This window comes from Ceratosolen solmsi, unplaced genomic scaffold, assembly GCF_000503995.2.
Source record: "Ceratosolen solmsi marchali unplaced genomic scaffold, CerSol_1.0 scaffold31, whole genome shotgun sequence".
In the NCBI taxonomy this organism is placed as follows: domain Eukaryota; kingdom Metazoa; phylum Arthropoda; class Insecta; order Hymenoptera; family Agaonidae; genus Ceratosolen; species Ceratosolen solmsi.
Window position 1 is genome coordinate 5,142,780 of NW_011948432.1, and position 11,723 is coordinate 5,154,502.

At 30.6% G+C, this 11,723-nt stretch overlaps 1 protein-coding gene across 1 annotated transcript in view; it reads right to left on the reverse strand.

Moving 5' to 3' along the window:
- The window catches only part of LOC105364380 (transcription initiation factor TFIID subunit 1), a 54,791-nt gene extending 49,371 nt beyond the window's left edge, over window positions 1-5,420 (reverse strand). The window contains 1 exon segment of the mRNA XM_011502291.1: window positions 5,358-5,420. Coding sequence (XP_011500593.1) covers window positions 5,358-5,391 — 34 coding nt within the window. The 5' untranslated portion in view covers window positions 5,392-5,420.
- Window positions 5,421-11,723: the final 6,303 nt, after the last annotated feature.

Genomic DNA, 11,723 nt, shown 5'->3' on the forward strand with positions numbered 1-11,723 from the left:
TGGCACGACGGATGGGATGGGGTGAGATTGGGATTGGGTGGTGTGGGGCACGTGAGCGGGGTCGGGAGGGGGTCGGATGGAGCTGGAGGTCAGTTCGTTAACCTATTTGGACCGCAGTGCGCGATGTACATAATGGCTTCCTCATATTTTAAACATTTTTGACGTTAGTCCCGGAGCCTTTTAAATGTGCGGCACCAGGGGTGAGTGAGTTGCCGCCCAAAGACAATGATCGAGTATCTTTCGCCCTCTCGTTCATGAAGAGAAACGGGTTGACTTTGCGCGCCTCTTAACGCCGTCCGGCTTTTTGCGGCCTCTTTGAAAAATTGCGAACTCGCCCGGGAATATCCGGAGTATCGCATTTTTTAAAGACTTTCGAGCTTAAGAGCCCGGGCCCGTCAAAGTAATTGCAGGTGCTGAAGTTCGCAGTTTCTCTACAGTCGCTGCAGTTTCAATCAGTTTCTTATTGTTTTAAAACTATAATTTCATGGTAGGCCAGCGGAATTAAAATTTACTAGCCCCGAATTCCAATAAGTTTTGTATATTTGATATTGCATTTGAAATTGGCTACTAAAGTATTAATGAGCGTTAAAATGCTTTCGGTGCACTGTTAACAAGAGCTATCGAGTCTTTGCTTAAATTATGTAATTTTCGTCATTATTGAAAATTAGCTTTATACGCACACCCAGGAATAATGTATTTTATCATGTACAAAGATGTTTATGGCAAAAGAGAAAAAAAAAAGAAAAAAAGAAAAAGAAAAAAAAGATGAAGAAAAAAGCAGCATAAAGTACAGTATAATTGGGATAAAATTGCAAAGTTTCTCTTACGGTATGCAGTTTCGTAGCAGAGACTTTGGCATATTTGCAGATGCTTCTGATCATCGTGTAAGTAGTACGAAAGTCGGCAAACTTATTTCGCTAGGATTACATTTGCCAAAATTAAAATAATAATGTTGAATTTATAGAAAGAAATTAAAACGAATAATTTATTTAATTATTAATATCAATGCCGACTTATCTTATAAAAAGCTTATGATAATTATAATTAATTTTTCTTTTATAGGTAAAACTAAATCTACCACGAAAATATTGAAATTGTATGCGATAATCGAATGAAGAGGAACAATTTTCATTTTCTTATCTTAGCTATAGTCGATTATCTTCGAGAGATTAAAACGAGAATTAGTAAATGCAAAATAATTGCCCACCAACTTACAATATCTTATTTATAATGTATCATGCTTTAATGTTCAGACACATTTGAATTTTATAATTTTTACCCACAGTAGCTTGTAAATGCTTTTCTCCTAACCAGGAAAGAGAATCTTCATTGCACCATTGGTAAACCAGTTTTCATTATCCCAATAAAACGCAAATTCATACTGAACCAAGAGATACATTTTAATAATGACCATCTACTTTAAATTATCATTAATATTATAATGTATAAAGTGAAGTATCTAGAGTATTCATTGCTTCACTTTAGTTGTAAGATGAAAAGTTCAAGCGCGCAAAATAAATAACGTTCAAGCTATCTTGTCAAACTTTTCAAAATCAGTATATGCGAGCGTTAGTTAATCAACTGAGTTTTAGTGTTCCTACTATATCTTTCCCACTTATTTTCTTTTCTCTGACTTCAGTTATAATTCCATAACTACTTTAAATATTCTAAAAAAAAAAAAAAAAAAAAAAAAAAAAAAAGGGATTGAGTTAACGAATAAGTTCACGAATAATCTTCATAAGCAATTTCATAATTTATAATTACTCTCCTCGGGTACATTGGAATTACTTTTAATATACGCTTTATAATTTTGAGAATTTTGAGCAATTACAAATGAAGGAAAGTAATACTACTCATTGAAACAATTTCATTTGGATGATCAACAACAACAAATTTATCGATTAACCATTACATAGATTATAGGCTATGAAAACTATGGGGCTTGTTGCACTGAAAATTGAAAATTGCCCGAGAATACGCAAAAAGGAGAAAGTCATATAAAATAGCGGAACGGTGATCTCAACAGTTATATTTAATATACGTGCGTCGGTAAAAATATAAGAAATATCTAAAATTGTAGCGCAAGCCCCGGGGATAATCGAAAACATCTTCCCATACTATTTTGTATGTTTGTGTAAATTGCATGCTACAACAATTCCTACAATATATGTAAGAGATTGGTGATTGAAGAACAATATTCGCAAGTAATAGAAGTGACGAGTCAGTGTATTAAAAATAAAACAAAAGCAAAAAAAAAAATCATCATTCTCTTATTGCTCTTCGCATATTGTATCTTGTTTTATAAACGAATACGCAGATGTACGTGTCATATTGAATAAAAAGAATTTAATATCAACATCTTGTTATGTGAATTATTATAAATTTACACGCTCTCGTAAAGGCTCGTGTAGGTAAATATAACGAAACAAGTTTAAAAAAAAAAAAAAAACAATAAAAAGAACCAGAAAAAATGTTAATGAAAAAAGGATACAATAAAGATTTCGTGTAAATATTTATTATTTTACACAGTAATCTCTCTTTAAATTTTATAAATTGTAGAAGCCCGGACACTGAATTATAACTCCAGCCTATAAATGTTAACGACAATTTCACGATTTCACTAAAAAAAAAAATGCATTAATATTACTAATGAGTTCAACAAAAAAAAAAAAAAAAAAAAAAAAAAAAAACACTAAATAATATAGTCTCATAAATCTTACAAATGATCTTATGATGATACTTTACTAAAGCTAATATATATAAAGTTAAGATATAAAATGAGTTTTAAGCTTTAAAAATAATATACAAGAATATTATTAAAATTAAAATTGCTTTTATAGACATATTTGAAAATAAATTTCATTAAAATTGAATTATTTTTTCTTTCCTTTTCTTTTGCAATTATTTAAAAGACGATATTTAAAGTAAAGCCGATAATAAAAATCTTGAACGCGAGTTTAGCTTTAGTTTTAAACTTAAATTATTCATATTTTTTGCTTATCTTAGCGGTAAACAACTTCCTTACGAATTTTTTTAGATTGTTAATATGTAAATGAATGTATAAATTGAAAGTTTTCATTTCAATCTTATTTAAAATTAAATTTCGCAAAAGATTGACTATGAGAAACATATGCAATTATTACTTATGAACATAAAATTATAGACATTTGTTGGCTGTTTAAGAATTTATGTAACCTTAGATTAATTCTATCGCGAGCTTGTAGTCGAAAGAAGAATGAGAATTTATTTATCTCATTTAAATTCAACCATTATTTAAAATCCTGAAATTATTCTTCTTAGTTGCGCTAAAACCTATATTACATGTCAATCTAAATTATAATGCTTGAATTTCATTTCATTTATAAATTGTTATTAAAATAATTGCTACCGTATTTTCTTAATGTAAGAGTCATATAAGTAATGTTCAAATTAAAAAACAGATTTATTAACTTTTAGGAATCTAATATTTATGGAAATATCGATGAATTTGGCCGCTCCCTATATATACTCCATACACGAACAAAATATTTCGCTACAGAATATGATAAGTAATCGACAATGTTTATAATAATTGGTTTTATCGTTGTAATGAAAATAGTAGTCGTGCTTCCGTATGAAATTCTCCTTTTTTGACATTTTGAGACATATGTTTATAATCGATACTCGTACGTGTTCCTTATGATGACATGACCTCGTGACCACCAATAAGAGCAACAAATTCTTTAATCATCTAATTAATTCCTTTCCCATTTCATCTCTGATTTGATCGACCTTAATAATGTAAAGCGCAAAATATGCGTAAGGACCTCGTTTTGCCGTGAATGCGGAGATAGGAATTTCGCGAGAATAGGTGGCGAAGTCGATGGTTAAATACGATTGACGCCGTTAATATTGTAGCCAGTCAAATCACGGGTTCGAAAGGTCGGAAACGGTGCTAAAACAATGTGCAGAGCGACCTTCTCGTTTATATCCCCGCAATATATATATATATATATATATATATATATATAAAAATACAAAAAAATGAGAAAGATTCGTGCGAGTGGCCAAGATTTATCGCCATCACTCACCATTGTTTGCGAGTGTATTACTATGCGATTACTATTCGAGACTCGCAAGCTCTCTTATAGTGCCGCGATAGCGAATCTAGACAAACCGTCTCGGTGTCGCTAATCTCTCTCGATGATTTATCGAATTAAAATTCAACTACTTTGTAGGAATTTTCCGGTGCCTCGTCACTCTATAAGCTGGACGCCGATACTGCAATGCGGAGGAAGAGAGGGCAAGCAGTAACTAGGCTTTTCCATTCGGAAGCTTCGGTCGTCGAGGCAATTGAGTAAAATGGTCGAATGCATATTTTCTAAATAATTCGTTAGCACTTTATCATTCTATCGCAAGATAGTTTATTATTACTTCAACATTACTCGTGCATTTGTAATTGAATGAAGTCGCCCAAAGTTTTTCGAACATTCATTAGAGCCTTGAAAGTTTAAATGCGAAAATTTGGCTTAACCATAACATAAATGTAACCAAATATTAATAATGATATTGTAAGCCCAAATGTAAATATTATTATGATAATAAAAGCTACAATTTCAGTAAAATGTGCCGTAAGTTGTGTGATGTAAGATGTGATTTCAGTAAAATTTATTAAAATTTAATTCCACACACACATCGCTCATTTCTATATTCGATTAATTAATCGATACCGTTTTATTTGGAAAATTGAATACCTGTCGTATTAATAATGTTTTTTCTTTTCTTTTAACGCCTCATTATCGTCTTACATTTTCGTGCACAAATGCCTTATTGTTCTTTCAGTTCCCTCGCGCAAACGATTTTTTATACGTAGTTTTTCATCGCGACAAATAAAAATTCTCTGCATCTGTGAGATAAAAGATCCGTACTTAAATAAAATAGCGGTATGTACCGGCAATATAAACAAAATAATGCATCAATAGAAAAACCATGTATGGATGTACATATTCCGAACAAACATAATGATTGACTTGAATGATGCTGTCAAACAAGGTACACGTAGATGCGAATGCGCGTATCCAAGACATTGATAGACTAATAATATACTTTCTTAGGCAATTTTTCCCTTCTCAATGCACTTCCTACATTCAATAAAATTGTACCTACGATGTGTACCTATTCATTGGATATATCTGCTTACAGCGGGTACTCATTGTTCGGCAAATCTACGGATTTACTGTAGCGGTGGATTTCAATAGAATTGTTGCTTGATATATTTAAATATAGTACGTTGTATTCTTGAAAACAAAGACGGGCGCTTGCGCATAGGTTATTAATTTCATTTTATGATGAAGTGAATATGATGACAATTTACATACCGTTGGAAGATTGCTTACAGAATCTGATAAACATTATGTGCTATGTATGTTTATGACGAATCTCTTCTTCCTGAAACAGAATATTGCTGTAAGAAACTTATTCGTTTTATCATTAACGCTATAAAGAAAATTCATTTTGTTAAAATAAAGCAAAATCGATTGAGTAATTTATTGTATTTGTAAATATAGTCCTGTAAAAAAATATTGCAATTATAAATTATTTTATCATTAGTAGAATGAAATATGGTTAATTAAGTTATAAGTAAAAACTGATAAATTACTCTAAACTATGATTTACATTTATCATTAAAATAAATTATATTTTACTTTTTAAACTTAATTATAAGAGATTTTTTTATTTGACAATATAGTAATAGTAGGAGCATTGTATCTATTAATGGATATTTTCATGTAATATATATATACATTTATTAAATAATAAATGCACGTATTAATAATCATCAATCATGTTTAATCGACAATTCAATCGGTATTGAAATTAGTTTCAAGTAATAGTTTAACTATTTCTAGATTTTTGCAAATTTATCCACTTTACACTAATTTTTACGAATATTCATTTAAGCCATCTAATTGTGCATTACTCTTTAGCCAGTCATTTTAACAACGGTAATTCTTATTACTCTTCTCCTTTGGAAAACGTATTTGTTGTTTGTTTATATTGCAGCCATTGCTGAGTGTAGAGTGCTACTGCTAAGAGCTAAATCGCTATCCGTTAATTGTACGCACATATTGTAATGTTCGTGCACACTGTAAATAATGTAAATAATCATTCATTGTCGATTAAAATCTTCAAATGGGCCTTCATTATCGTTTTCGTTCATTCTCGTTACAAAAGAAGCAAACGTTATTTGTCTGAGAATACATTTGGAAGTGACGTATGCGCTTAAAAATTCGCCTAAAACATAATCCCTTCGGTCTTTTTTACTTTACAGATACCCTAACCTATTAATTAAACGAACAAGTCGTCGGGCGAAAAATCGATAGGACAAATACAGCAAAAAATGTGAGCAACCGCTCAATTCGGGACTCAATGAATTTTTCATTTTTATGGTACATCACAATAAACGAGCGAGATGGTTTTTACTCAAGTGGCACACTTTAATAACGGCCATCAAGATTTAAGTAAGTGGGAGGGAGTGTAGATAGTGCGGTCGCGCGTAACGTGCACACATGGCACCTGCTCCCAATGAAAAACGATCGACTGTCGTTACCTATTAGTCAAGGGCGCTCACGTAATTATCGGCCGCAAATTAGTGGTCCTTTATATTAATATATGAACCGACATAACTCAGCGCCCTGTTAAGCACTTTTCTCCATCCCGCGTTTTTACCGTAATCTCGCGATAAAGTGAGGCCGATAGGATTTCTACAATTTTTCTCCTATTGCGATCAAATCGTATTGCGGATGTTGTAAATATTGACGCCAATGGGAATGAGAATCGAGCAGAAAGGTGATTCATCCGAGTCGTGATTCAATCTGTTTTCACTTGTGTACTTTCCTATTGTGATTTACGCATTCGGCTTGGTAAACTTCAAATAATCATCTAGCATTATATAAGTATGAATGGACTTTAGATTTTCGACTGTTATTTTGCAATCTAACATTTTTTTCTATCAATTATTTTTACCTAAAAATTAATTTTATTTATATTGCAAAATAATATCGTTATTACGTAAGATCGAATGAAATTTTGTTATTTATTATGTGTAGCGGGGAACATTAGTAAACTACTGTACATTTGAAATAATGTAAGGGAGAAGGATGATATATGATGATTATACGTATATTTATTAATACAATGAATGATTATATATACATCAAATTTATTGAGTAAATATAATTATTAAAAACTAAATACTCGAGAGCAAAGCTTCTGGTAAAGAGAGGAAAAACTTGAAAAATAATCGAAAGATTAAACGGGACGATTTAGATGAAGTAAAAATCCGTTTATTATTATTATTATTAGTACTACTTAATAATAATCCGATATATATATATATATATATATACATATCTTATTATCTACTCGAAAATTGTTTTAAGAAAGTTAATAGGATTTTGAAAAATTGTTGAGTCATTCTTTTTTGTTATCTTCCATTAGTGTTAATTTACGAACTTGGCGTGCACGTATGATCTCGCATAATTTCTTCAGTTTTTGACATTATTCGATCATACATTGTACATGGAAAAATCCAAAGCTTTGTATCTTTAAGAATATTCATCGGTCAAAGTTCACTTAAAGTAAAATTTGTGCAATCTATCTAGATTAAAAATATTAATGTAAGATGGGAAATTTGTATTATACATGCTTTTTGATCTGCTTAATTTTTTTCCGTACACAAATACGCTACAATTCATTTATGAAAATTTCATTTTACTGCACGTGGGAAGGAAAGTATTGCATAAATTACCTTTACTATCAGATCCATCTGTAATGGCATCCGGATGGAATAATCTGCTCTTTTTGAGTGGTGCAGGGGTGAGGGTAGAAATGATCAAAATATCGAAACAATCGTGGCAGTTTACTATTTTAAACGAATCAACAATTTTCTTACAAATAATTGTTTATGATATTATTTTTTAAAAATGTATGTAATTTCATTTGATAAAAAGGCAACATTTAACATACCATTCTAAGTATATAATATAGGATAGATATTTACTATAAAATTATATTTTTATGCTTAAAAATACGATATAAATAAAATGAAAAAAAATATGTAAACGATACATACACACACACACACACACACACACACACACACACACACGCCCATATATATATATATTGACGCACTATTACTTTTCATTAAATTAGTCATATGTCCATACACGATTCATCAAAATTTCTTGAAAAATGTATATTATATTACAATATTGCTGAAGCATTAATAATGCATTGTTCTTTGAATTTGAAACAGAAATTTTAATGAATAAAAATTGAAGAATTTAATTTTATTCCTATGAAAGCTTTTCGTTTTATTATAAATATAATCACACTCGATTCATGCGTAATTCAACAGTATAGATTAAAAGCTTATTATCAGCAAATATATCAGTAAATCATCGTAATTATTATATTTATTTTCACAGGAAAGTATACTTTAAAAAGTTGTACGCAGCGAATTTCGTGACGTGCTTGATTTTTACATCTAAATAAAAATGAAATGGACATTCAGTCATCCAACTGTTCGTGTTTCAGTATCCAACTGCGTATGTCCGACTGAGAGACAGACGCCTTGACTAAGCCGTCAGTGGTAAGTTACTTTCGTAATGTAATAATTCTTTTCATACGATTCTCTAAAAATTTAATGCTATTTCCTTAGATAAATATGCTTTGATTTAACATTCCTATGACGTTTTGAAATCGTCGTATTGCCTACAATTTATTTAGTAAATAGATTTTTCAATATTATCTCATTACTGTTTTGAAATTTTAATTATGATTTAAAAAATTCTTGGATTATTTCTGATAATGATTTATCGTTCAATAATAATAGTAATTTTTATATTTCGTTACGTATGATTTTAAAGTACTAAATCATATATGATATTTAGCAGCAAATTAAGTGAGATTGTTTTATTTGATTGACTTTCTTTGACCCAATTTAAAATCTACTTACTTATAATTATTTTAATTTTAGGTTAATTGTTTTTTAATTAGTTAAATATACTTTGAAAAAGAAATTATTATCTGTAATGAATTTTGTGAATAAAAAATAATAATATTATACTTGTATGTAATTAAATTTCTTGAGCATAATTACACATATAGTCATTAGCACTTTTCATTGTGACTAATTTGTTGCTGCTACAATTTAGTTATCACGGAATTGGATTTCAAGATTTTGAAAGTATTTAAAAATAGATAGAATTATTAATTATAAAAATCCTGTGAGGATATGAATGAAAGAAAAAATTATATAAAAATTGTATGTTTATAAGGATATTATAGAATTTAATATATTTTAATATAAGCGATAAAAAATGTTTTTTTTTTTTGTTTTTTCATTAAAATACTTATGAAGAAATAATTGAGAAATAAACATATATTGAAGCATTGAGACATCTTGAAAATAATACAATTTTAATGATGTACATAGAAAGTTTGAAATAAAACGCTTAAAATGCTTTATTAGTTAAAACTTCTAAGTAAAAAATCGAAAAGAGCAAGAGAAACCTAATTAACGAAACGAAATACTGAAATCCTTCAGGAGGGAGGGAATACAAAAGCATAAAATGAAAGAGATAAGATTGTGAGAGTGAGTGAGAGATAGAGATAGAGAGAGAGAGAGAGAGAGAGAGAGAACTGACGGGTATAGGTTCAAAAAGCCGTCGTCCTTCTACCAAGTCTCTCACGAGATCTGGGCTGTGTTCTTTGTATTTCTCTCTCTTTCTCTCGCTGTTTGGGATGATGTTTCTCGGATCGCACCCGCAACCATATAATTACGCGAACACGCCTCTGCTCGATCAGCGTGAATATGCGCGTGCGTGTGTACGAGTGCGCATGTACGTGTGTCTGCTTGAAGAAAACGACGAGGCAAGCATTAAATTCACGTGCTATGCGAAGCAGAAGGGCGAGTAAGCGAGAAACAGAAAGATAGAGAGAGAGAGAGAGAGAGAGAGAGAGAGAGAGAGAGAGAGATAGAGAGAGAGAGAGAGAGAAGTACATGAGGTACAGGTTTCCCGGATGATTTACGCCTTTGCTGATTCCTGCGCATTCCTTGGGCTTTTACCTGTACATATGCATTTATGCTTTAGCGCGTACGACAGGTTAAAGGAAAATGAGAAATGGCCTTTCTCGCTTTTTCTTTTTTAATCCTAGTTACATCCCATAATGCGGCCTTTTTAATTTCCCTCGGTATGGCCCATTTCGCAAATAATGTGTCTCGAATGCTTAACCATAGATATTCTACAGTTTTTCTTCGCTTAAATATAGCTCTAAAATTTTGCAAATATCATTTTAAACTATCGACTGTTGATTGATGCCATGCCTATTCTAACTTTTTATTTTTATGCATAATTATCTATGACAGAGAAATAGAATGTGGCTATTCCGTTATTTTTATCTATTTATTCTAATACATTTGAATTTATAAAAAGTATGAAAGGTATTACTCGAACAAGCGTTTATATTACATAAAAAAAAAGTAGAACAATTTCTTTCTTCGACATTATTATTGTTTTCGCGTTTTTATTGTGAACCAAATTAATTGCAATATTAAATGTCAAGAATATTTTATTATTTATAAAAAAAATAGAAACAAAAAAAATGAAAGAAAGAAAGAAACAAAAAAAGAATAAGATCTTTAATACTATCGTGGGACAAACATGTTATAATTTAAGAATTATACAAACTATAACCGAACGTTATCATTAATAATTAAGTAAGTTATGTATGTGTATTTTCAAATCTTGAAATATTATTAATTATTTTGGAATAATTATGTACCATACACCAATGTCATTAACTTAAAAAAAATTTTTTTTTAATCATTCATGAGCTTTAGCTTTTTCATAAATGACTCAATACATTAAGTATCGACATACAGTAACTTAATATCTTATAATTTCATTTGAAAGTAAGTAATTGATTATTATCGGCGTGTGATATTAAAAAAAAAAAATCTAATTTATTGAAGGCGTGTCATTTAAAGGATATTAAATGATAAGTTAAATAAATTATATTACAAAAATAAAATATAAACTTTCAGTACAGCCACTTCGTACTAGCTCAGGGCATAAACATGCTCCATTATACATGCTCGCCCGTCTAATTATCGATAGATAAAATGTAAAAGAATAAGTTAAAATTTGCCATACATCAAAGTATTCATATGCTTGTGAGGCTCGATGTACCGAACCTATTGCAAAAATCTATTGCAAAAAGTATGTTTTTTGCAAAGACGCTTTTAGTCAAGTGTCCACTTGCTTGAATACGAGAGGATCGTATCAAAGGCACTTAAGCACACGGCACTCATACAGATTATGCGACAATAATAAACTATCATACTTAATTATACGCATAAATTGATCTTTACTTATAATATATGGCTTTCACGCCTTATCACTGGCTCATAAGATCTAAAGCAGACTATTTATCGATTATAGCTACCCATTTGAAGCTGTTTACCTGAAATTGTCTATTAGCTCGCGGCAATCGCTCACTATACAGCTCTAGCCAACGAGATTGTGTTATCATCTTCGTTGCGCTTATTTGGCTGGAGCAGCTATTTACATATGAGGAAGGGATTCGCGTCGATCATACTTCCATTAGTCGTGTCGCAGTGTCAATGGCATCAACCACGGACTAAGGACATGAATCACGAATAGAAGCTCATTGCC